At 37.9% G+C, this 25,034-nt stretch overlaps 1 protein-coding gene across 8 annotated transcripts; it reads right to left on the bottom strand.

The window, feature by feature from the left end:
- On the bottom strand, positions 1-24,035 carry LOC110955350 (AP-1 complex subunit sigma-2). 8 transcript variants are annotated; one of them, XM_022200304.2, is made up of 7 exons: positions 23,927-24,035; positions 23,110-23,288; positions 20,087-20,195; positions 19,610-19,747; positions 16,319-16,349; positions 12,054-12,116; positions 8,042-10,913 (listed from the first exon to the last, which is right to left on the bottom strand). In XM_022200304.2, exons 2-6 carry the CDS (start codon positions 23,286-23,288, stop codon positions 12,064-12,066), a joined length of 510 nt encoding a protein of 169 aa, XP_022055996.1. In that variant the 5' UTR covers positions 23,927-24,035; the 3' UTR covers positions 8,042-10,913; positions 12,054-12,063. The 8 variants fall into 8 exon arrangements, with proteins under 8 accessions (XP_022055992.2, XP_022055993.2, XP_051802643.1 ...); XM_022200305.2 differs by lacking the exon at positions 23,927-24,035 and adding an exon at positions 23,773-23,910; XM_022200300.2 differs by lacking the exons at positions 8,042-10,913; positions 12,054-12,116; positions 16,319-16,349; positions 23,927-24,035 and adding exons at positions 1-4,553; positions 7,610-7,618; positions 23,773-23,909.
- Between the last annotated feature and the right edge of the window lie 999 nt (positions 24,036-25,034).

Genomic DNA, 25,034 nt, shown 5'->3' on the forward strand with positions numbered 1-25,034 from the left:
TTTATGACAGTCTCTCTGCCCCTGGAGTGCTCTTTATTGCTGAACTCGACAAGAAAACATGGCCTTCCTCTTATGTCCATTGCAGATGCTGATAACAGTAAACACAAATCCAGTAAGGTAATACACAGGTTCTGCTGCACTCATGCTGTAGCTACTGTATAGTTCACTAAATACACAATATAGAATAGATTCTATCAGTCACACCTGTAGAGATACAGTAAACCACACACAAAGTCAAGTATATATGAAAATGCTCCTCTGAAGTTATAGAAAAGATTTAAATATTTCAACATGTAAAACAGTTGTGACTTATAGAAGAAGTTTCAAAATGGAAAATGTGAATATCATTCAAACGAACAGTGCAAGAAAACATGAAATGCAGATCGGATGGGAGTTTATCTATTTGTACAGTCCAGTGTCCAAGGCATTTAATGTGTATATAAGTGTGGAATTTTTTTTCCCCATCTTAGTGGGTGTAAATGACTGTTTTGGTACATAAAAAAATCTTAATATTCTTCAAGGATTCATGACACTATTGCTATTTTATAATCCGGTCACTTTTTTTTTTTTCCAGTCACAGTAGTAAATAGGTAGTTTACATGCTGTACAGTGTGTTACAGGAGGCTTCACAGGCCAGAGAGGCTATGGGATTTTATACTGAGTAACTAGCAGCGTGGGATGGACAGTGAAACGGCTGTGACAGAGCAGTTTTCAACCGGTTTTACGGTGAATGACATGCTGCGTAAAGTGGTGGAGCTGGAACAGGTGAAACAGCATGGCAGTAGGGAGATGTCCCTCAAGCAGTCTTCATCAAAACAGATAAAATAATTAAAAACATCTGTAAACAGTGTGGAAAGTGGGGGATTCCCAAGCTCAGATGGTCATTGTTCTGCATGATTAGCACAGATTTGCTACTTAATATCATTTATTACAGAGTGTAGTAAAAGAGGGCAACTGTGATTAATAGCTTAAACCCCCATTTTATTCATCTAATTTTTCAAATCGCACTAAATTACATATAATGTAAAATTAACCTCTGATAATCAGTGCTTTGATATGAGCAGAGATCACTGTTTGTTAGAAACTTAATATTCTGTAGGTCTTAGCCATATTTAGCATGCCATAATTTTACTGTATAGTTGCTGCTCTCACTGTTCCCGTTTTCTAACAGCGATATTTATAACCAAACTGTGATGAACTCTGTAGTAAAGATCAAACGATAACTGGCCAGGTCAATTATCAGGTGCGATTTTTAGCATTTTTTCAAATTTACACATCTCTTTTAAAAGAAAATTAAATTCCAAATATAACAAATTAGTTGAAAAATGTGCTGTATTTGCCTCTATCTGCAGCTACCTCTCTGTGCTCTTGAACACTATTTGATTGGTGATGTGTCACAGGCAATATCCTCTAAAGTATGAAAACTAAATATTGAAAAGTTCTGTTATAAATTAACACATTTTAAATGTAAAAAAACAAAGTCATTCCAACAAAGTTTTGTGTTGGAGTTTACATTATTTAAAATTTTGACACCAGCTATTCGACTTTTACTGCAAATGTATATTGTTCTAAATATCGTTCTCCTCGATTATTATTCATCTGTACTGGTATCAGCCCCGAAAAATCAGATATTATTCCTACTTCGAATGCAACTAAGCATTGTGGCAAATTATGCCCAGTCCACTTGTACACGTCACAAAAACCTCCGTCCACATGAAAACGCAACAAGCACAACTGAAGCCCTGTGGAGAGCTGAACAAGCAAAATGTGGCGCTATAGCTGTAAACCTGAAGCCACGGTGGCCAACCAGAAGGCTGTAAACAGTGGTCCAACAATGGTTGCTGCTTCAGATGCGTCTGTTCCCTCATATATTGGAAGAACAACTGTACAATTATGTGTAAACATTAAAAATTCATGTTAGCAAGGTTAGCACCAGCAATAATTTGACCACATGCACCTCTGAACAAAATCGTATAGAATTTGTGTAGTAAACAAAGTAGCTTAAACTCCAAAACGTCCAAAAGTCCCTTCCTACATGTAAACACTGCCAACAGAATTTCTAAAATCCTAATCCTGAAAGAAGTTTTTCAAAAGGTCCCTTTTAATGTGCGTTTTCATGTGGATGAAAGGCCAAAACACCTATAAAAAACACAACAGTTTCAAATAAAACACGTGTCCAAGTGGACAAGACCACAAACAAAGCTAAAAAAAGACAAAGAGCTTGTATCATGTTTCATTTGAATTTGAGGGGAATTTTAAATTCCTTATTTCACTGCATCAATTTATGGTCAAAATCTATGTATTTATGTGAAATAAAACACAAATTAATTACACACAATTAATTTAGTCATTGTATGAGCTCATAATTCATATTCTGAGAGTAAAAAGGACCCTGTTTGAGGCCTTGCTGCATCTAATAGCAATTTTACAGCAGTTTTTTCAAAATAAAAGTCTTCTGCTTCCTATATATCTTTATCAGGGAGAACAATGGGGATTTATACCCTGAAATCTATGCCCACAATTCATATCTACACGATTCTGACAGGATGAAAATGTTTGACACCTGTTATTTTACAACCTTGTGCCCAAAAATAGATCATTTCCGCTTTAAGTTTAATAATCCTGTGTCCTAGATTGAGTATTTACATACTAATTATTTCTGTCAGGTGACATCAATTGTTTGTTGCAGCTTTTGCCAAGTAAAATGCTTTCATAAAATAAATAAAAGAGAATCACAGTAGTAAACATGAAGAAAAACATTCTTGCACATTAATAAAATCATATCAGTGTATATACCTGCTACATCGCAGTGGCATGCAAGTGCTTCTCTTGTGCATTATTAATATATTCTCTATTTTCAGATATGGACATCAATCAGTGATTAAGGCATTCAACATTGAGTAGGATCTGTCATTAGAAACTAATAGACCAAACAGTCAGACTATAGGAGTGATAATGGCCTGTAAACTGAGAGAATCCTCATTTTAAAAAACACTTTGTGTTTTTAAGCCACTGCAGCGTCAAGTTAGACTGCAGTGGTGCATTACAGTGTCAGCACAGTGGGTACATAATAAATGACAAAAAAGTTCCACAATGCAATGTGTTAAAGATACAAATATGAGACGGAACAACTCTTTGGTTCTGTTAATGTAATACTTTTGACTTCCCTTTGTGATATAATATAGCCTATTCTCTAGGTTAGAATAACATATTTGAGATTTAGAACTTTACTTCACAGAATAAAGTGATCACATCAGTTTTGGTCAAATCAAAATCAAACAGAAAGCCACTCAGTACAGCATAAAGCTTAATTATGCTGCAGTTATGTTTGACACCACACTGAACACATGAGTAACTCAGCAGGAAATACACAAACAGTGCTACATCATCTTTTAAAAAAGTAGAAAAAAGAGCTGTGGAACATACAGTGGTGAAAAAAAGTTTTTGGACACCCCATGCATTAACCCTGTAAGACCCAAATATGGAAAAAAATGAGCAAAAAAATAAAAAAAAGTTTATAGTATACACACACACACACACACACACACACGTCTGTTTCTTATATCCCCGTGGGGACTTACCATTGACTCCCATTCATACCTAACCCCTAACCCTTACCCTAACCCTAACCTTAACCAACACCAAAACAATGGTAACCCTAAAGAAACTTTTTTGCACTTTTACTTTTTTCAGTAACAACAACAAAACACTGTTTCCCCCCGTGGGGACCTCATTTTTGGTCCCCACCATGACGCAAGTCCCCACCGAGATAGCGTGGAGTCAGGTCAAAGTCCCCACCAAGTCCCCACCGGTATAGATAAACATGTACACACACACACACACACACATACACACTATACATATATATATATATATATATATATATATATATATATATATATATATATATATATATATATATATATATATAAATAATAATAATAGACAATAATTAAAAAAAATAAGCTGTTGTATTTTTGCAACAGTGGGTTTTACAAGGTTAAGAATAACTTTTTGGTTCACTCTTCAAGTGTAATTTCTTTTAGTACAATCACAGTCATAATACTAAACAAACCCTTAAAAAAAAGCCATTAAAAACTTTAAATTTATTGGTTCCATAAAAATAAGAAATTCTGAGTATTGGGTCATTTTGGTAGAATTTAGTTTTGTTAATTTTTCTTGTTAGCAATAAACAAAAAAATTATCAGTTTGTGTCTATCTAATGCAGACACACCTTTTGAAACACAAATTTTTCCACAAATATTTCCTAATATTATTTGAGATCGTATAAAATTCTAAGGAGGTCCAAAAACTTTTTTCCACCACTGCAGACGAACAGGAAAACCACGTCGGTGTGTGTGTGTGTGTGTGTGTGTGTGTGTGTGTGTGATGTATGTGTGTGTGTGTGTGCTCAGTGGTGAATGTGAGTGGTTATCAGCTACATACAGCACAGTAGCTGGCAGATGAAGGAGTGTGTGGCGAGTGGATGCTGATGAGGACAGTGTTTATGTCAGTCCAATTTCCTCCAGAACGCTGCGAGGGGTCTCTGCTTCCTGTGGAGGGAGAGAAGAAGCTCAGCTCCAGTGAAGCGCTCAGTGAGACACAAACACAGCTCATAAACAGTGTGACAGCACCACTTATCTGCTGTAATGCTGGGATGTTTGAAAGACATGACAACCATTTAATTCATGCCCCACATTCTGATTCTGTGCTTTTGGATTTGGTAGTGCACGAGCAACACTGATCCGTATTGTCGAGGTTGACACTGAATTAAATGTCATGCATGTGAAGTGAAAGAGTTGACTTGTAGTTGAGTTCACCCTCTAAATTCAAATTTATCCTTGAGGCCTGACAAACATCTTAACATTTGCAAAGCCACTTTTTCTTCCATTTTAAAGCTGTCATTATTTGTTAGCTCTTCCTTCTGTGTTTATGAGCACATCGCTGTGCTGTTTTGTTGTTTTTGTTACTGCAAAAAAGGCTGCACATAAATTAAGGAGGTAGCGACTGTGACGTCAGCCAGTGATTTGTGGACTGTTTTGAAGCCTCAAATGACATTTTGGCCATCTTGGTATCACAGTAAGTTGTCACAATCACCATGTAGCCACGCCCTAAAGGATACTCTAAACTGCTCTATATTTTATTGAATATGCTGTTTTGAAAGAGACTTGAAACTAGCCATTAAAGCCATTAGAATTTTTTTTTTTACTAATGTGATAAATCAAGTAAGAAATAGGGTCACTGTCTTGTAGGCTTTTACACAAATAGAATTCCTTTTGATGGCTGTTAGAAATAATGCAGGTTTACGTCACTTCCAAATCAGCTTCTATTTTTTAAACCCAGAAGCTATTCATGTGTTCAAATATCTTTACTACCAAATAGATTTATTGCATCCCAATACACTATGTCAAATGTAACATGCAAGAAATATACGGATGTCCTTGCAAGCCACCATGCTTCTCTAGCTATTCTGACCCGCAATTCTCTGAGCATCTATGTCAAAGATGTGGTGGAATCTCTTTGAGTATAAATAAGTTTGAGCCACTAAGAGTACATCACAGAGTGCAAAAGTAAAAGCTTTAAATGCAGTATTATGTCTATGCAGTGTGTTGCAACTGTATGCATACCACATGAAATAGTGCATACTTTGTTAGCAGCTTTTGTGTAAGAGGATAAAGTATCAAGAACTGACAGCAGCATTGTATATAACCTTGCACCTGTCCTTGTAAAATTTAAACACAACTGGGGCTCAACTCTTACAAACAATAACCAGCGGCAGCTTGGAGATGAAGCAAACTCAGAAGTGCACAAAATGCAGTTCCCTAAATGGCCACATGGGGCTGGCAGTCAGTCTCATAGACAGCCATGTTAAAATGTCTAACTTTACAGCACAAATAAACAGACTCACTGCCTGGAACAACATCAGTTTTGGTCTCTATAGCTAACTTTACTATTTATGACAACTATACACAAATAAATTGCATTAAGGCTTAAGGTTCTGCATAATTAAAGCTGCTGTCCGGAGTTTCCGTTTGTTTTCAATTTATGTATCATTTTTTAACAAAGCTTAAATGTGTTAGTCTAGTTCAATACTATAATATAAAGTTAGTATAACGCGATATGAAAATTTATTCCTGAGCTCCGCCTTCCTCTCATAGACCCCCATGTTATTCCAAAAAGCGCCGGTCGCTGCCGACCAATCAAGTTCGAGCTTCAGCTTTGTCATGCTGTCAATCAACGGTTACGCGCACAGCAAGCAAGCCCATGCAGAGGTGGGCGAGCTACGCACTACGCAACCGCGCACACATTTGTTTTGCTTGTGGAGGAGAGAGCATCAGGGATCAGCAACTTCCAGAAAAGTTACCAATCCCACGGCTTGTCAGGCCAAGAGACTGCAGGACGTTTTTTGGCTCGGGGTGCTCGCGTCGCTCCCCGACCACGGCCTCCATAGCCCGCCTGCGGGCTTCGTTTAGATGCTGTGGTCGGGGTGCTCGCCTCGCTCCCCGACCACGGCCTCCATAGCCCGCCTGACGGCTTCGTTTAGATGCCCGACCTCTGGAGGAAGATGTTGGGGCGTCTGGGACATACTCTTCGTCAGAGGAGTCATGCAATTCTGAACTCTAGATAGAAATAAATAAACAATCTAACACATATACACGCGTAAATGCACTACGTTTGATAAACAACGTCATCGAGAGGGATGCACGAGTGTAATCACATATTGAAACTTTACTCGTTCGTCCTAGCAGATTCATGTTATTTTGGTATTAGGACAAGTTAGACTCAATACAGCATTCTAACGTAATTCCTTTATTATTTACTAAATGTACTAAATGCAGAAGAGGGGAAAACAGCAAAACAGGCAAGATGCTGCAGCACTCCGGGCACTTCTCTCATGTACTGCGCGCGTGCACAAATAAAGGGGCGAAATCAGAGGGAGGGACGGTGGGACCAACAGCGTTTTGGGAGACGCTGCGATTCAAACTCCGGACAGCAGCTTTAAGTGCACGGCTGTTTTGAGGGACAGAAAACCCAGAGATGTTTAAATGCTCTGCCTCAAGATCCACTCCTCCACCTCTTTGCTGATTTTTGGATTAGCTGGGAGTTAGGCGAACACTGCCAAGAAGGCAACAGCTGGAGTGTCACACTGAGCCTCAAAACTGCTGTTCAGGAAACATATGGTTGATTATACGGATGGGTTCATCCATCGTTATATACAATCCATGAGCATGTTTAGTTGTCACAAGTTCCACAGTGGAGCCTCACTAATAGTTTTATATTTACATTAAATAAAATCAATATATTAGTGAGCAACACACAGCTTTGTAGTTCACTTCTCTATGTTAATTTAATGATTTGATAAACAAATGGTTGTAAAAGCTGCATTACACTGTATTTATAATATCGTTATGTGCACACACTTACAAAACAAAATTAAAACAAGATAAAAGACAGAAGAGCTCAAGCAACTGGTCTACCAGTTATTTGATGCATATTTACTTTTCTATGCAGCTTTTACATAATTAAACGTGTGACTTTAATTGTGGATGGCAACACAGGAAATCATCAGAGGTGGTGATTTGTAGCAGAAAAATAGAGAAACACTTACTTTGGCATCCTAAAACAAGGTTCAGCACAAAGTAAAGAGAGGAATTTCATCAGAGCAGTGAGACAGAAATATTGCTTTTTACTAAGAGGAGAAAAAATAACACACTCACACGCAGAGACTTTGTTTTCAGTGCAAAATGTTCAACCCAGACCTTGAAACATCAACTATGCATTATTCACCAATTATAGACTTCTCACTCATGGGGAATACTTTGTTGGAACGATGAATCCCTTGTCACCTATTATGTAGGCTAAACATCTGCAAAGCAAATGAAGCTTAGCACAGTTCAGTCTGTTTCTGGCACAGGAGAACACAGCGGCTGCAAAACATTATTGACTGTCATCTCGGATTTCAGAAGAGGGAACATGGAGGGAAACACGATAAACTCAGGGAACTACCACTTATATCAAAGAAAGACACCAGCGTGCTTCATTGACAAAGAATCATAAAACAATTTATTTAATATCTACTGTACACATTGATGAAAGTGTCGCTCAATTTATTATTTCTAATAGTCTAATATTGCAATTTGTCTTATTAGTAGGACACAGATAAACAATGACAGATCATATAAAACATTTTTAGTGCCCAATCAGTGTGCATTTTTTTATGATAAATAACTCCTACGGCTAATTAAGTGTTTTTAAATGTGTATTATCATCTATAGAAAGTTAAAAGAACATTTAGGCCCTTTTCATACACGGGACAGGTAGCATTGCTGCTTCAGACAGTTAAAGTGACAGCATTCTGTCAGTCAGCCAATGGTCACTTTTACGTTAAAAGTTCCTCACGGCTTCATATCCACCACAAGGATTCAATACTTGATAGCAAGATTGGACATTAAGGTTCAAGGTGTGACTGAAAAACAAAAGGCTAAACCCAAACCAAAGGCAAATTTATCACCATAGAGAACAGGGTCGTCATGATCTAATGGCAACACACAGAGCCATAGTCTAAGCAGTTAAATGATTTCCAATCGGTTTACTAAATTCAAAATGTCAAGCTTCTTTACATTACACAGGTTGTTGTTCTCCACAGTCTCACAGCAGAACTATTTGCGGTAGTACCCTAATTACTGTGTGCATGGATGCGTCCCTATGATGATATATAATCTAGAACATGATCTCAATGATCACTATCAAAACCACATTGCTCATCTTATCTGCGTGTCTATCTGTTAATGCGACTATATGCAGTTTGGACTTATGCCATTTTGAAGGGTACGTTGAAATGGTGTTGGGTTCAACCTAGTCTGACTCACTGGATGTAAACTGTGGGTATAAGCCTATCATTTACATTGCACTTCTGACGTGGCTGTCTCCTCTCCTTCCATTATCTGACGGTTCTCTTAGCGATGGGAAATAACTGCAACAACCTCCTGGCAGCCTGTAAGTTTTGCCAAGATTTTAGATTGTTCAATAAAGCAGCTCTGCTTGTTTCTTTCAGTGAATTAATCATTCTAATGATGGTGCTCGCCTTCCTGTGTGCAAATGTTCCATCTGAATAGTTTCCTCATCACTATTTTTGCAGGGACACCGTTGCTACATCCTGGGCTAAGCACTGCCCAGGACAATTAGGATTCCTTTGGAGGTCTACAAACTACCCAGTGCTTTTCTCCACTGTTGCAAAGCGATTATTATGTCCAGCCAAACCAGAGGATGGTCTGAACATGCAAGACACAGTCCAATCCAGAGACTGTATAAGAAAGAAGTGACTTTCTTATGCAGGCGATGGTCCGACCCAGAAAGACTGCCGTCACAACTTTAAGAGAAAAGTGAGCACAGTGCTCACGTTCAGATGCTGTCAGATTAACGCAAAAGAGCGGATGTCTGAAGGGGCTTTAGTGAATCAGTGCAAAGTGCAATACTTCTTTAGCATAATCCTACTAACTCCACTTACCTTGAGAGTGGGCTCCTGTCTATGTATTTAAATAATCACAGCTATAAATAATTTCAAAGATTTAAAAATAACATCTCAGCTCAGTAGTAGACAGAGACTTAAAAATTGTTAGGTCTTCTAGTGTATGCTATAGACTGAATTGATTTTTATACCCAAAATAACTCCGAGAAATCACAAGGAGAACACCTCAAAGTCAAATACATATGATGCAAAGTGACAAGATACAAACAAAAATCAAAATAGATGTGATAAAGGAACAGATAGCACAACTTCTATTGCAATCACTTCCCACTCATGGCTGACATAAATTGAATTCAGACAAAACATGACCCGCAAGGCAACCAATCAAAACATAAATGACAAAACCAGTGGGATGAACACCTTCTGGGCATGAGCATAACTTAAGTGTGAAGGTCATGTGCCTGGAATCTGTGTTTAAGCAGAATTCCCATAATCATATTCTGTGAACTGGTGTTTATTTTAAAATTGTGTGTTGAAACTTAAAATACTTGTGCCGTAAGGGTATATACTGCCAACTTAAACACAGTCGGAGACACTTGTGAATCTGTATTTTAACCTCTGCAACAGGGGGCAGACTTTCTCCACATACTGAGTGGCAATAGCGCAGATGGCCATAAAAAGGGGGCAGATTTTGTGAACATGGATCATGAAAAAATAATGTTGAGACCTATGAACTTGAGGTTTTAATCATGTGTCATCCTGATCCAACAGTGTGCAGATTTTCATTAAACCACAAATTTCAAACATCAAGTTTCACTCTTTACTTTGGAAAAAATTCTCAAACAGAGTAAGCAATTCTTAGCTGACATTACACCAACTAGATTTCTTACTGAGCATTAAACTATGAGACAAAGGCCAAGAGAAAGAATAAGCGGCGCTCAAGTTTAAACTATTTGGGTCTGCTTCTTTTTTTTGTTTTACTTTTGGTTCTTGATGGCACATGATGCAAACTCTCAGCATTACAGTGAAACTACTAGAGAGATGTTGAAATGTTCAGTGGATCAATGACAGGCATGTGGCAATACATCACCACAAAACATGTAGTGACTCAATAATCATATTGGTAATGTTGAATAGTAGCAGAAGATTGACTGCTACCGGAACAATGTCCAATCCAGCCTAATCGTCATCATTTACTTTCATTTATGGTAGCCTTAGATTTACTGTTGATATTGTGAATACTGTGTATCATGACTGTCATGTTGAAAATACTGTTTCACCATCAAACCAATGGCAATGTCAGGTGCTCGGAGAACAGAAAGAAAGGTGCCAGGCACTGAAGAGCTCAGCATGCAGGGTGGCTAGCAGCAGCAGCAGCAGCAGCAGCAGCAGCAGCGATGGCAGCCAATCAGTACACAGGCACATTAAAGTACTCATGACGGGGCTGAGGGGAGAGAAATGCACACAGCTTAGAAAACAGGACAGCACTGAGTCGAAACAGCCTCCTCATTCACACACAGTTCACCCACAGGACATGCAGGAGACAGAGCAGCTGGCAAGAGGCTTTCTTTGAAACACAAACTACTGTGACCCCGTTTCCTCTTTCTCTACTAAAGGCAAATGGTTGCTTATTCACATTTAATCTGGGGTTAAGTAAAAAGACATGTTTATGTTTGGCTTAGCTTCATTTAAAGACTGGAAATAGATAGTCTAAACAGTAAGCTTACCTTAATTTAGAAAAGGTGCCCAAATGGCTAACTTTACCTCAGTAACCATGTTTCCATATAATGTAATTGTCAAAGAAATTTTACGCAAACTTTTGAAATTTGCATAATTTAAAAAAAGCGCGAATTAGTAGATGAAGTTCTAAAACAAAACCAGCTACAAAACCTCGATGATGCAGAGGAAACAAACAAAGCTTTGGCCATTTATGAAAAAAAATGAGAAAAGTCTTCAGGAATTGCTTTTAATTGAGCAAGCTGCAATTATTCTTTCATGTTTCTACTATTTTAAGTACTACAGCTATGAAGGATCGGTCATGCGTAATAAATATTCACTACATCAGAATGCATTCAAAAAAGGTGTTTCTATCTTATGTTATGCACATTCACTCTTCTTCAATACAGTGATAAGCTTCCTCAAGCGAGCGTATAAAGTTTTTTGCAAAATCAGGCACATTTTTTAATAATTTTTCCATTTCCGGTAACTTTTTCTAATGCAATACTTCAAAATATACATTGTAGAAACACAGTTAGTGAGGGAACAAATTGTAAAATACCTCACATGAAACATTCATTTTGTGAGAATAAACACTTTTAAACAGTTTAAACAGTGTGTTTAACCCAAACTGCAATCAGTGGTAGTGGACAGAGTCAACAAGATGTTAACACACAAATGGAGAACAAAGACAGACTGAGACAGACCTTGGTTTCCAATACAAACACGTATTGTCAGCTGTACTATCAACAGGAGACCATGAACGAGACCAGGAGGACCGTTTCAACCAGCAGGAACTGTGCTACACACAGACTGATAAACACAGTAAGACTAGAGGGCTCTAAATCCACAGACACAAAGTATTCACCTTCGCAGGCCTAATTCTGGAAAAGACCAGAGGACTCAGAGGCCATATTTGGAACCATCACACCTGTGAGGCAAACATTATTTTTTTTATAAAGGACAAAGACAAACAGAATAATGCACTGCTGGTCACCTGGGATCGAGTCTAAGTGTCTCAGAAACCTACGACGCCACACATCTATTGCATGAGCTGAGGGAGCAGGAGATTAACGGTGCACCGCCACAATAACTGTGCCCTTTTCACGGGGACGTCTCTGCTCAATTTATCTCTGATGTCTCCCGTGAAGAGCTGAGCTGAAATCTTCGGAGGCATCATTATTCCAAAAGAAGATCTGCTTGCTGGCACCAAAGTAATGGCCAGCTCCTGAGAAATATTTCATTAAAGGCTTATTAAAATAGCTCCCACCAAATCCCCTGTGGTATGTTTTCCACTTAATTACTGCACTGTGGTCCTAATTCCAAATGAGCCCCTGCATTGTTTTACCCTGCAGCTATTTGTATCCACTAACCTATGTGCACATTTTGTTTACGTTTTTGCGATTATCAGTGAATTTTCCTTCGTTGTGTATCATCCTATGCACCAACATTACACTGGGGTGTTTTTAAAAGTTCCAGCTGAGTCGCCTGATTACTAAATTACACAGTCAAGGGGTTTGTTAATGAAATTGTTTCTCCCTGTGTGACTGAAGCACAAGAAGCATTTTTGAATTTCATCTGATTGCTGTCCTGATTATAAAATAACCACAACGGGAACGGGCAACACAGTAATAACTAATTACTAATAAGCACTTTCCTTTGGCCCATAAATAATGCTGATTTCCTGGCTGTTTATTGTTAAGCCATGAAAAGACCAAAAGAAACAATAAACTGATCCAACTAACGGGTATTATTGGTACAAATGTGACTATTAATGGATTACTTGAAGAATCTTAAAATAAATATTTTGATAATTGATTAGTTGGTATGAGTAATTAAAAAAAGCTGATATTTCTCTGATTTCAGCTGCTTAAATTTGAATATTTTCTGGTTTCTTTCATCCTGTACACAGTAAACAGAGAATCTTTGGGTTGTGGACAAAACATGTGTTCATGGACCAGACAACTAATTGATTAATCTAACTAAAATTATATAACAGCAACAGATTAACTGACCATGAAACACTTCTTACTTGTAGCTGTAGATACTAGAAAGTAAGGTGGCATCATTTCCACTTATATTAAAAAAAAGACTTGGTTCAGTCATCAGATAAACTTTGTTGAACATTATACTTTACTGGTCACATTAAAATTCTCCAGAACAAAGAGAAGATATCATAGCTATCTATTGAAAATTATCTATTATTCCTGCAGCTAACTGGAATCAGTCAAACCAGAAAGGCACATCAAAATCTCCAGCCTAAGATTTTGAAATAAAATGATTTAAAATGACTGACAGTGAGAATAATCGTTATGGCAGTCTTTATGGTCAGTTAAGTCAAAGCGTGACACACCTGATCGCTTTGTGCCAGAAAGACACACATCAAGGAGTCACAATGTTGCACTAGGAATGTATTCTTTTACTACCATGAACACACACCCTGTAATGCACTTTAAGCCGACCCCACATACACCGTCCCGCTACTTGATATATCCTCTAACACATCAAATGTGTATTTATTCCAACTAAAAATAGTCTCTAACAGTTGCTCTGTTTATTACAGATTCAGTAACATTTGCTAGAAATTCTATTCTTAAAAAAGAAACTATATGTTTATGGCCTGTTATAAAGAATTACACCTTCAGTGAGCACAAATGGAACTTGATCTGAGAGCCACAGATACGTGATGAAAGTCAGCTTTGTTGGTTTTGGTCTTTACACGGGGTTTACTGAGCAACACAATCTTATACTTTCTTCTTTTAGCCTGACTTAGAAGATGTACACAATGGTAACGTTGGGCTGTAAAAGTTTAAAGAATCAATATTAGTATAAATAAAAGTAAACTACTGTTTTACATACTGTTATTGTTAGAATCCATTATTCTGAGCAGTTTCATTCAGTGCTGTTAGTAAAACATCAGGGCAGTCTTCACACAGGCAGCATAGCTCTTTCACTTCAAATTACCATTCCACATTCAAATTGAGTGTAAATCTTTTTATAAAAAGGAAGTCACATCAATGAAAATTTATGCCGTAACTTAAAAAAATATCCAAATTTAGGATCATCAGCAGCTTTGACCAGATCATCATGTTGGGTTATGCTGCCTGTTAGTGGAACTGAGTGTATTCAGACATGTCAGAAGCATTCCAGTTTGAGTTCATGCCTGATACAACCCTCACATTTGTGTCATGTATGTTTCACTCAGAGTTAAGAGAGAGAAGAACATGCAAGTAGAAGTTCACAGCACGCAGAACTGTAAAACCCATGCTGACTGACTGACTGCACCAGTCTCGTAGTTACCAAAAGCCTGGATGGTTGCATGGATGGATTCAAGGCTCTTTACAAGAGCTCCTCATTTGGCAAACTTCCCCAGTCTTCACTCTGGCTCTATAAATACAGAATTGAGCCAATCAGAGAAATCTTTGTCTCTGCCTCTCAGGGTGAATCGGCACTCTTGATGTTTTTGACCCCACTTCTTTCCGAAGTGGGAAAATCAACTGAATGCTTGTAAACAACTACTGTATTTATGCACTTAGAAGGAAACCCCATATTAAGAACTTACCATAAGCCTTTTAGGATCACAGTACAGCATGTTCTCTACAGTTCGGCTACCTGATGGTGCTGCTGACCGTAAATCATTGAACAGCTTCAGAGTTTGTCCTCAGGGATTATGGACTTGGCTGGGCAGCAGCTGCCTCACAGCTAATGGTGATGGGCCACGCATCATTAGCGACTATGAGCTAATTTATACTCCAAGTTTGGTAACATGAGCAAAACTTTAAAGTGGGTTCAAACTTTAGTGCAACTTTGTTTTGCTTGAATTCTGTCTTATTCACTTGAAAGCAGATGTGTCAAATAGAAAGACAGAAGAAATATATTACATGTACAGTTCAATAGATATTAACCAGTTAATTGCCAAGTTATTACTGATTCTCTGCAGGGTATTTGTATCAGTGCTTTGGTATATTTAATCCCTAATTTTATTATATTAAAAGATACACATTTTAGTCACTTAAAAGACACTTTTGTTAAGTCATTTTCTGACAATTTACATAAAGAAATTGTCCCCAAGACATCCAGTGCTGGCTGTTCTCTACAGTTCACATCACTTTCCTCCAGTGGATGTTAATGGCCTGTCAGCAGTGGCCTGGTTTCCCTTCCCTGAACTCATTAGCTGTGGCCTTTTGAAGCACTAACTGACTAAATTTTGAGCAAACAAATCCAGCAAAACCCATCAGCCCACTGCCTGCCTGCCTGATTAGATCTACATTATACTAGAGTCCTTTGTAACACCAAACACAGTGTGCATTTTACTGATTTCATGTATATTCAACAATAACAACTGCTATTACAAGCTCACACTGACAAATTATGTTGACAGTGAGTTTTTCATTCCCTACAGAGATTTAATATAATCACATTCATTCTCTGCTGCTACATCTCACATTAATTCCACGACTGCAGGGTAAAGATACGTGATATGTTTACGCTTTTAGCTTTGATGTATGACATTAATGAACTGAAATGACTAGTGAACCTGTGTGATCAGCGTTAGTTAGTGTTCTGCTTACTGTACTTACAATCAAAATGATACGTGCTGTGACACCGTGGTTTAGCTGCTGTCATTATGCTCCCTCTAAATGAAACGCTTCTCTAGAACACTCGCGTCTGTGTGGTCTCAGCAGTGCAGACAATGACGCTTTGTTTCTGGGCTGCAACCTGAACTCTGCTCACTTGCGACCATAAAACCAGGTCTGAAGAAAGCGTGAAATCACAGAATTACTCTTACATCTTTACCGCATGTGTCTTTGGATGACATTAAAAAGTAAATATTCTCTCAACTACTGCATGTTAGCTTCACCTCTAGAATCAAGCTACTTTATGTAAATATGCTGCTGACGAAGATTTACAGGTTAGTGCTTAAGATTACGGTTACAGTAACCAATCAAGGTTGATTTGATGCAGAAAAAAACACATCAGCAACTTTAATATTCACCGTGAGCTCCAAAGACTTGAAATATTTCTGTTGCTGGTATGTTGTTTCTGCAGGCGTTTGCATTACGTTGGAGAATCTACGGTTCATCTAAGGCTACTGATCTACAACTACAGCAAGGCTTATTTCACCAACTGTACCTGCAAACAGGCGCATCTGAAAGTCTATATTCTGCAGATCACAACAGCAAAGAAATACACAGGCAAAGAGAGAGATGTGTCAGCTGAAAATCAAGGTTCAGATCAAGCAAATCTAAATGCAAGACTCATAAAGCACAGTGAAAAGAAAATCACAAGAAATATACGGATTTGCAAAAAATGAAGCTGCACAAATCATCCCAGTACTGTAGTCATGCAGCATGAGCTGAAAATTAAAGACAGACGTGGTCATCAGGAATCCGGCACTGACCAGTGTGGGAAAATGTGTGAGAAAGAGTGACTATGTAGAACAAGAAGTCCCACGGCAACCCCCTCTTTGCTTCACAGAGCTGTACACTGCAAAAACTAAAATCTTACCAAGTCTGTTTGTCTTATTTTCAGTGAAAATGTCTCATCCCACTTGATTTAAGACAAATTCACTTAACAAGTGACATTTCAGCAAGACAGAGTGACTGGTTTTAAGACAACGCATCTTAAATGACTTGTCAAGTCAAACAATCTTGAAATTGTCTTGTTTTAACCCTCGTGTCGTCCTGCGGGTCAAAATTGAAAATGTGGGAAAAAAATCACAGTGAAACTTCTGGTGCCCACATTTTCAACATTTTGGGGAGATTTTTGAACATTTTTTGGTGGAAAAAAAGAAATGTAAAAAAAAAAAAAAAAGTTTCTTTAAGAACATTCACAAAAAAAATCAACCAAAATCCAGCAAATTTATTAAAGAAAATATTACAACTTTTACTGATATATATGGAATCACTTTTGATATTTTTAGGATTTTTTTGGAAGATTGTTATTCATTTTTTGAAAATATTTATTTATTTTACTTTTTAAATTTTTATTTCTTGCCAAATTTGGGGATTAACAAAAAAAAACTTTAAAGGGAAACTTTTAAGGAATTTTCTTCCTGAAGATTTTCCAAATTTTTATAAATTTTTTTCCAGAATTTTTAGATTTTCTTCAATATTTTTTGGTGCCATAAATGAGGACAACAGGAGGGTTAAGACACCAAAGCTTGACGATCCTGGTAAAATATAGGTAAAAATAAGTTTTCCCAGCTAATTTTAAGATCGCAGTATTCTAAATATCACATCTTATTTCAAGAACTCTTACCAAGACATTTTTCACTTGTTCTATTGGCAGATTTTTTTCAATTATAGGTAAAAGTTCCTTGAAATAAGTTTTTTCCCTTGTTTTGAGAGGGGCATTTTTTCTAGTGTAAGGCAATAGAGCAGAGTTTTTCCTGGCTCAGAATGAACCTTTGTGGGGCGACTAAGCACGACAGCAACCATTATCTTCAGACAGAAATCTGTGCATTTTCCTGTTGTTCTGACCACTTAATCAACAAAAATGTGTGTTATTCTTGAGTAAATGAATAACCAAATAACAAAACTTGCTGCTTAAAAGTCTCACTGGGTCAAAAATTCCTCTATGCAGGAACACCCTGCACGCTACAACAAATTACCTCAACACTCCCTGTAGGAGGTAAAATAACCCTAGTCACAGTTAAGGGTAGCAAGGTCCACCTTTCTTTGAGTGACTGTAAAACATTTATGACTTAAATTGAGCGTTATTCCTTATGTGGAACGAAATACAGTAAGATTCAGCACATGTCACTCTGAGAAGCACAGTCAGTAACTTACACTACAGCTCTGATAACTGCCTAACACATTTATGAACCCTGGGTCAAATGGAAAACATCATGCCAAAGATGGTGTTACGTTCTGAGGGGGAATCTAATTTATGTATACTTTAAGTACTTTTTCCTTTAATTAAGTGATATATGGAGCCTAAGAAAGTATTTACCCCGCTTAGAAGTTTTCCCTTTTTATTTTTTTCCAACAATGAATGATGGCTAATTTAATTTGGCTTTTTTGTGGGGAGATAAGAATTTATAGAGTTTTTTGGACTACAAGAGTCTTTTAGGATCTTCAAGTGATATACTGCTGCAAATTCTTGGCCAAACAGCCAAATTAAATTGACCATGATTTATTGTTGATAAGAGACAAAAAGAGAAAACTTCTAAAGGGATTGAATGGTTTTCATATGCAATATGGAAGCACTCCAATGTCAGCTTGCACAGCCTTTAAATCCTTCAGATTTTCATTAAATCAAAGTGCAGTTTTTACACTATTTATCGTCAGCAATGTATTTACAGTCTGCAGGTGTCTATTAATATTGGTTTTGAAACATTAAATACAAAAAAGTCACAAATTACCCCAGCAATTTACTGTTTATAATTTTATCTTAGTGATATCAGCTTCACTGTTTCCTTCAGTTTCTTACGGCTGTTCAGGGTTTGTGTGAGCAGCTAATGCAAACCCAACATGTCCTTCTGCTCCTGTTTCACAATAAAAAAACAACAACACACTGAGCGGTTTGTCTTGCAAAGGAGTAACAGGAAATCGCTGACCACAAATCTTATCACTGGATCACTTCATACTGGAGCAGAGTAATATAGCAACCACAGCAAAGATGGGATTATGGTCTGTTCAAACTGCATGTTGGATGCCTTTGGAAATCCCTTCCTGCACCTCACTGATGTTGGACAGTCTGTCTCCCACTATCTGAAACTTTCTGCCTTCACTCCTTAGCAGGCCTGCAGAGGTGAGGAGAGCTGGGTGTTCTACTTCTCATTAGAGCTCTCTTTTTCATTTGCTGCTCTGCTATATTTGGCACTTTTCATGCGTACAACAAAAAGCTGCACTATCATTGTCTTCCTGAAGAGACTGTGTGAAAATTGTGTGCAGTTTGGCAGTTGTTCAAATACCGTCTCCCCCGTTGGTATAAAACCTAAGCGCATCTGATTTCCAGTCTGGTGGGACAGAACTAGTTCTGACAGACCATAATCCAGCATTTTTTTGTATTTTATGTATTTCCAGCCATCTCTTTTTATACAATTGTCAAAAAAAAAACCCTGAGTGGAGACACAGGATAGTAAAAAAAACAGTTCAAATAAAGCAAAGAAATTGAAGCGTAAAATTGAATGTTTCACCATAAAGAAGACATATTATGCAGGAAATGGTGGATAAGAAGTGTTAAGGCATACTTGATGCCATCCCCAGTCACTAAGGTTGTCACAAAAATAAATAAAACAGAAATCTTTAGAAATATAACTCTAAGTAACTGATTCATCTCTACTTCTACTACACCCCTTTCTGGTCTCAAAAATCTGAAATATCTGCGGATAATGAAAAGAAAAACGGATTATAAATGAAAAAGAAGTTAGTAGCATGAAATCTCACTCATCCACAGTGACTTAATTAAATGTCTCACCTCCTGTAGCAGGTCGGCCTGCTCGATGGCCTTCAGTACATTCTTTTTGGACGTCTCCTGAGCTTCGCCTCCCAGCAAGAATTCATCCAGAATGAAGTAGGCCTTCTCAAAGTTGAAAATAATGTCCAGCTCACATACCTAAGAACAAAAATAGAAGAAAACTCATTATGAGTTAATGCTACTTTGAACCTAAACCCCCTAAAACTGAGACTTTTGGAGATGTTGTGGGCCTCATTTTTGTCTGAAAACTCTGTGGTTCTAAACAAGCAGTTATCGTAATGTTTGGTCTTACTGCTCGCTATTACTGCTCTTCCTCAGTAGTATTTTCTCCAAATAATCAATGCGATGCAGTTTTTCAGCAGTGCTAAGGTTATTCATAAAACCATAACATATGTGTGTGGAGGTTGCCTAAGCTCAACGAGTAACCATAACCCATGACATGGACATTAAGAGTGGCAAGAGACAGGACCAACGCACGCTGCCAAAGTATTTATCCAGCAGCTCCACATATCTGTGGATGATCTCCAGGGTGATGAGCTCATTGTCCTGGTCCTCTATGGCACAGCAGAAGTACAAGCTGGCATATCTGCAACACAAAGACAAGCCAACCAATTTCAACTCAACAGCTCAAATAATAATAATAAAAAAACCAGCCTTTTAAAAAAAGCATCTTTCATTGCAAAAACTGCAGTGTCAAGTAAATGTAAGAGGAGCTGACTGTATTTTTATCACTTAGACGGGATCTCAAAGTGATATACTGTCTCCCACCTCACCGTAAAGGTGCTGAGAGAGCATTTCTCTCTTATTATTAAGGATTGCTGTTTACTGTGTACAGGGTATTCATTTAAAAGCCAGAAGCTGGATGCAGAAGGCTGAATCAGTTAAGCCCCATTCTGCCAGGGTTCTTTATCCCTGATAATCCCAAAGGCACTCCTTAAGCATGTGATGATTGGCTAATAAAGGAGCTGGTCAGTTGATCCCTCGCAAGCAGAGAGGCAGCAGTGGACTGGGCTGCACATTTTACACAGAAAACCCTAGTGCAAGTCTCAGCCTTAACAGAACTGCAGCTTGTTGGATTTGTGTCACTGGTTTGTCCAATTAATTTGAATTCCTGATTGCTTTGTGATCCACTCCATGCCTGCTTACTGTTTGTGCAAATGAATGCGTGATGCAGCCGAGCTCAGGAAGCACAAAGGACTCAGTTCAGCTGCTCAGTTGTCTGTGGTTTATAGAAATGAGGCAGCACTTCTACCACAACTGACTCACAGAAACATGGACGGCAAGAGGAAGTTAACGGGTCAAACCTTATATAGCAGAGTCATATTCCACGTAGAGGAGGTTCTCAAAATAATATGCATCACTGTGTTATATGTTTTGCATAATGTTGACTTCTCTCATGACAGACACATCAGAGTCTTACTTGGTGCCACATAATAAATTTGCAAAGGAAATCTAAGCAAATAGATAATGATAATAGATGCAGCCTCTTGTCTGATCCCGGATCTAATCTGACCAGAGCTGCAACGAGTAATGGACTCGCTGTCAACTATAAGGATTCAGGGTCAACACTTTTGAAAAACAATTCATCAATTTGAGTCATTTTTTTCAAAGAAGCATCTTAAATTGTAATATTCTCTGATTTCTTTACTCCTCTGTGCATGTGAACTAGATATCTTTGGGTTGTGCAACAAACGGCACAGAACCGGAGACTTCAGGAAACACTGACTCAACCGTTTTCTGACATTTTATATCTAATAATCAGTTAATCCAGAAAATGCTCAATGAAAATTATCACCTTAATTCTGTCACATTAGACATACCATGATATAGATTCATGAATTTAGATTGCAAAGGCACCCAGCCTCAGTGCTAGTCCTGGTTCAGTGGCACAATTTCAAATTTTATGGGGATCAGCTTTGAATAAGATGCAGCATCTTTAGTTTATCATCTGGTGAGGCAGCTCTGGTCATTTAGACAGGACCAGAGCTGCAACAGTTGGTTGATCGATCATTTAGTCAACAAACGGGAAAATAATTCATTATTTTTCAAGTAGAGTTGCTATTCAAAAGTGAACATGTGGTGCTTTTTGTCATATTTAATACACGTATGACCATATTTTGGAGTGTTGGACTCACAGTCAAACAGATTTGACTCAATCACTTTGAATCTGTGGTAAATTAAAACTGGCATTTTTTGTCACAAAATGATTCATCAGCCCCTCGACATGCTATTCTTCAGATAGACAGGCTGCATGTTGAAATATTAGTTCCTGCGCCTTATGAAATCTTCTTCCTACAACCGTGTGCCGTCTCAACATACAGCATGTCTTCATGTTACATCCTTCTGTTGCTGTGCCTTATCAAAACCTTAATAACACGCTCCACATCTCATCTTTCCAGGTCCCTGTTCACTTTTTATATTCTATATGCGTGATTGTACACTATAAACAACCTACACATCAAACAGCAGCCCCTGTTATTGTCTTTGATGTTTTAAAAACTATTTCCACTCACTGTCCTGAGGCTCGGTTGGGTGTACCAAACATCTATCTGCAAATGTGACCTGACACCTTATTATTCCCATCTCCTCTCTATGAGGAAAAAGATACACATATTCTGACCTCTTCAGTACAATCTAAGCACTTTTAAGTGACGTTTTTATGCCTTAGCAGGATGTGAAAAAGCAATCTTTGTTGCCTGCTATCATTTTACAAAAACACAAATATCCCCAAAAAATAAAATGTTAATGCGCTGAAGATGGAACAGGTCATATTAACGTGACTAAATATAATCTGAGTTTTGACAAAACATTACCAGGAGCTTAAGTTCAGTTTGTTCCTTCCAGTTGTTTATAGGAGTATTTCCCCTAAGTTTAAATCATAAATATTCTAGTCTGCTAGCTATTCAGACAGTTTATTATAAGTTTAGACTCAATCTTTTGTCTATTAGTACATTATTATGTTTTATACAGCTCCTGTGAAGGACAAATATCATGGTGATCTCTGTGATGGGTTTGTCTCACTGAAAATGTAAGGAGCTGTAACGCAGGAGTAACCTATGTCTGAACAACACAATGCCCTCACTTTAACAGACAGACTGATGATGCAGCAACGTTATACAGCCCTGAAAAGCGCTTCAGTGACCATTCAACTGTTGCAGGGGGAAAAAAAAAACTCAGACACTTCAAATGATTTATCTGTAGAGAGTGAACAAACATCTGGTTGCAAAATCTCTGACTGATCAACAGCTCCAGTGCTGTGTTTGTCTGTCCCCACTGGGTCACTCGGGTTCACCGATAGTCTGCCTGCTTGTCCGTTGGCACGGCAACAGGATATAATGAGGCAAAATTAATGCTCTTTCTTGTTGTAGTCTGAGTGCAGCCACGATCCCTTTGGTATCACTCTCTCCTGATTCCCAATGAATGATGCGTCTATGAATTGGCCGGGGAAGTGTGAAAAACAGAAAACACTTTGTTCATAAACAAGTCCAAATTCTACCCACCTCTTATACACAATCTTCAGGTCTCTCCACTCCAGAAAGCTGCACATTTTGGGTTTCCGAGCCAGGACTGTCTGCACCAACTCTCTGGTGATTTTCTTTTTCTCCTTATCAGACAAAGGCACGTACCACTTCTGAAGCCTGAGCTTGCCTTGTCGACTGAATAGAAGCATGAACTGCATCTGAAATGAAGAGAAGAAGTGAAAAAATAGAGAGATGAGAGAACAGAGTGGGCGGTTAAAGACATCCGCAGTAAGACAAAAAGCATCAAAAAGAGCACTTTTTAAGTGATCCTGGATGTAGTTGTTCTGATTCTGACAAGTTAAATTGAGGAGACTATTAAAGCAGCACATGGGGTATAAGAAATGCATGACAAACTGAGCTTAATCAGGTCAGTGAGACTTACAAAATCAATGAACAGGACAACATTTGATGCAATACTGTAACAGAAAATACCAACAGGACAGTGAGTTGGTGTTTGTGTACTGCCTGCTGCCATGTGTTTGAGATAAACAGCGCACTATTTAACTTCAGGTACAAATTCAGGTTAAACAGTTAACCAGAAACAACATATAACATGTTTTGAATCCACAATACAGTGAGATAAATGTCATTTTATCACCCTGTTTAAAAACCTGTTATCTTCAGTTAGCTACATCACTTCACCGTTATCAACACAGCCCGACGGAAGTACACCGTTATTCCGCTGCAAGGGTGAGCACGTCCTGCCACCGGTTTGATTCTTGAAAACACAACATGCGACCAAACATGCGTGTATCTTAAATTAAAGAGAAAATTACACAAGCTCGAAACTACTTACCTTGAATTATAACACTGTTTTCCCCTCTGAAGAAATGAGCCACCCAACGCCGCCCTGAAACACCGACAGTTGACATCGAGCTTCTGATTGGCGAGTCGGGGACTCATGGCGTTTCTTATTGGCTGACAGCTTTCGACAGTGCCCGCCTTTTCGACGCTTTAACGCAGGACCCTAAACATGATTGGCTGCTTTAGGAAGCAATCGAATCAAACAGTTCCGCCCTTTTAAACTTCATGGGCGGCACTGTTTAAGTCCATACGTTACGTTTAGGTAAAAGTGGAGAAATAAGTAGTTATATCACAGCTAGGAGGGAAAAATACCTGACTTAAGAACAGACAATCGAGTGATCCACATAGTTTTTGACAACAGACAGGACTATAAACAATAATTTTAAAAAAAGCTGCTTTTGTACTATTGTATGGTAGAGTTATATCACTTTGATGATGTTCAAGTGCAATTTATGCCCCCAGCACAAAACTATACAGGGGTAAATGGGCCAAGTATGGGCCAATTGATGTGATAAAGATTGATGATAAAAAAAATATATACAGTTTTTGAATGTTGCAGGATTCCACCATTTTTAACAAAATTATATATATATATATATATATATATATATATATATATATATATATATATATATTAATGGCACCTTTCTTTGGATGTTGTTGAAAACAGCGAATTTAGTAAAGAGTTCAGTAAAACTAAAAAGATGGAAACTCGATTAGGAGTGACTAAGCAAATTTCTGTTTGTGAAGACAAGCTATTTGCATATAGAAAAATCAAATTATTCAAACATCCAAAGGTGCCATTTTGGCTATCAAGATTAAAAGAGACAGTGTAATCTTCAACCTTGTTTGAAATATGACACTAATCAGGCCTCTCTCCTGAATATATTTTCACTTTTATATCTTTCATTTTTACTCTGCGGACTTAGGTGTGAATGCTGTGTATTATTACACTTTTTATCGGTTATTTCAATTTCATCCAACAGCGCTAAAGCTCTGTTGTATTCTTCCTCACCCTCATGAACTCGCTGAATCTAAAATTTGAATCAGGACTTTAGGATTGCACTGACTTTCTGACTCACAAATAGTTCAGTTATTGA

This window comes from Acanthochromis polyacanthus, chromosome 4 (assembly GCF_021347895.1).
Source record: "Acanthochromis polyacanthus isolate Apoly-LR-REF ecotype Palm Island chromosome 4, KAUST_Apoly_ChrSc, whole genome shotgun sequence".
NCBI lineage: Eukaryota > Metazoa > Chordata > Actinopteri > Pomacentridae > Acanthochromis > Acanthochromis polyacanthus.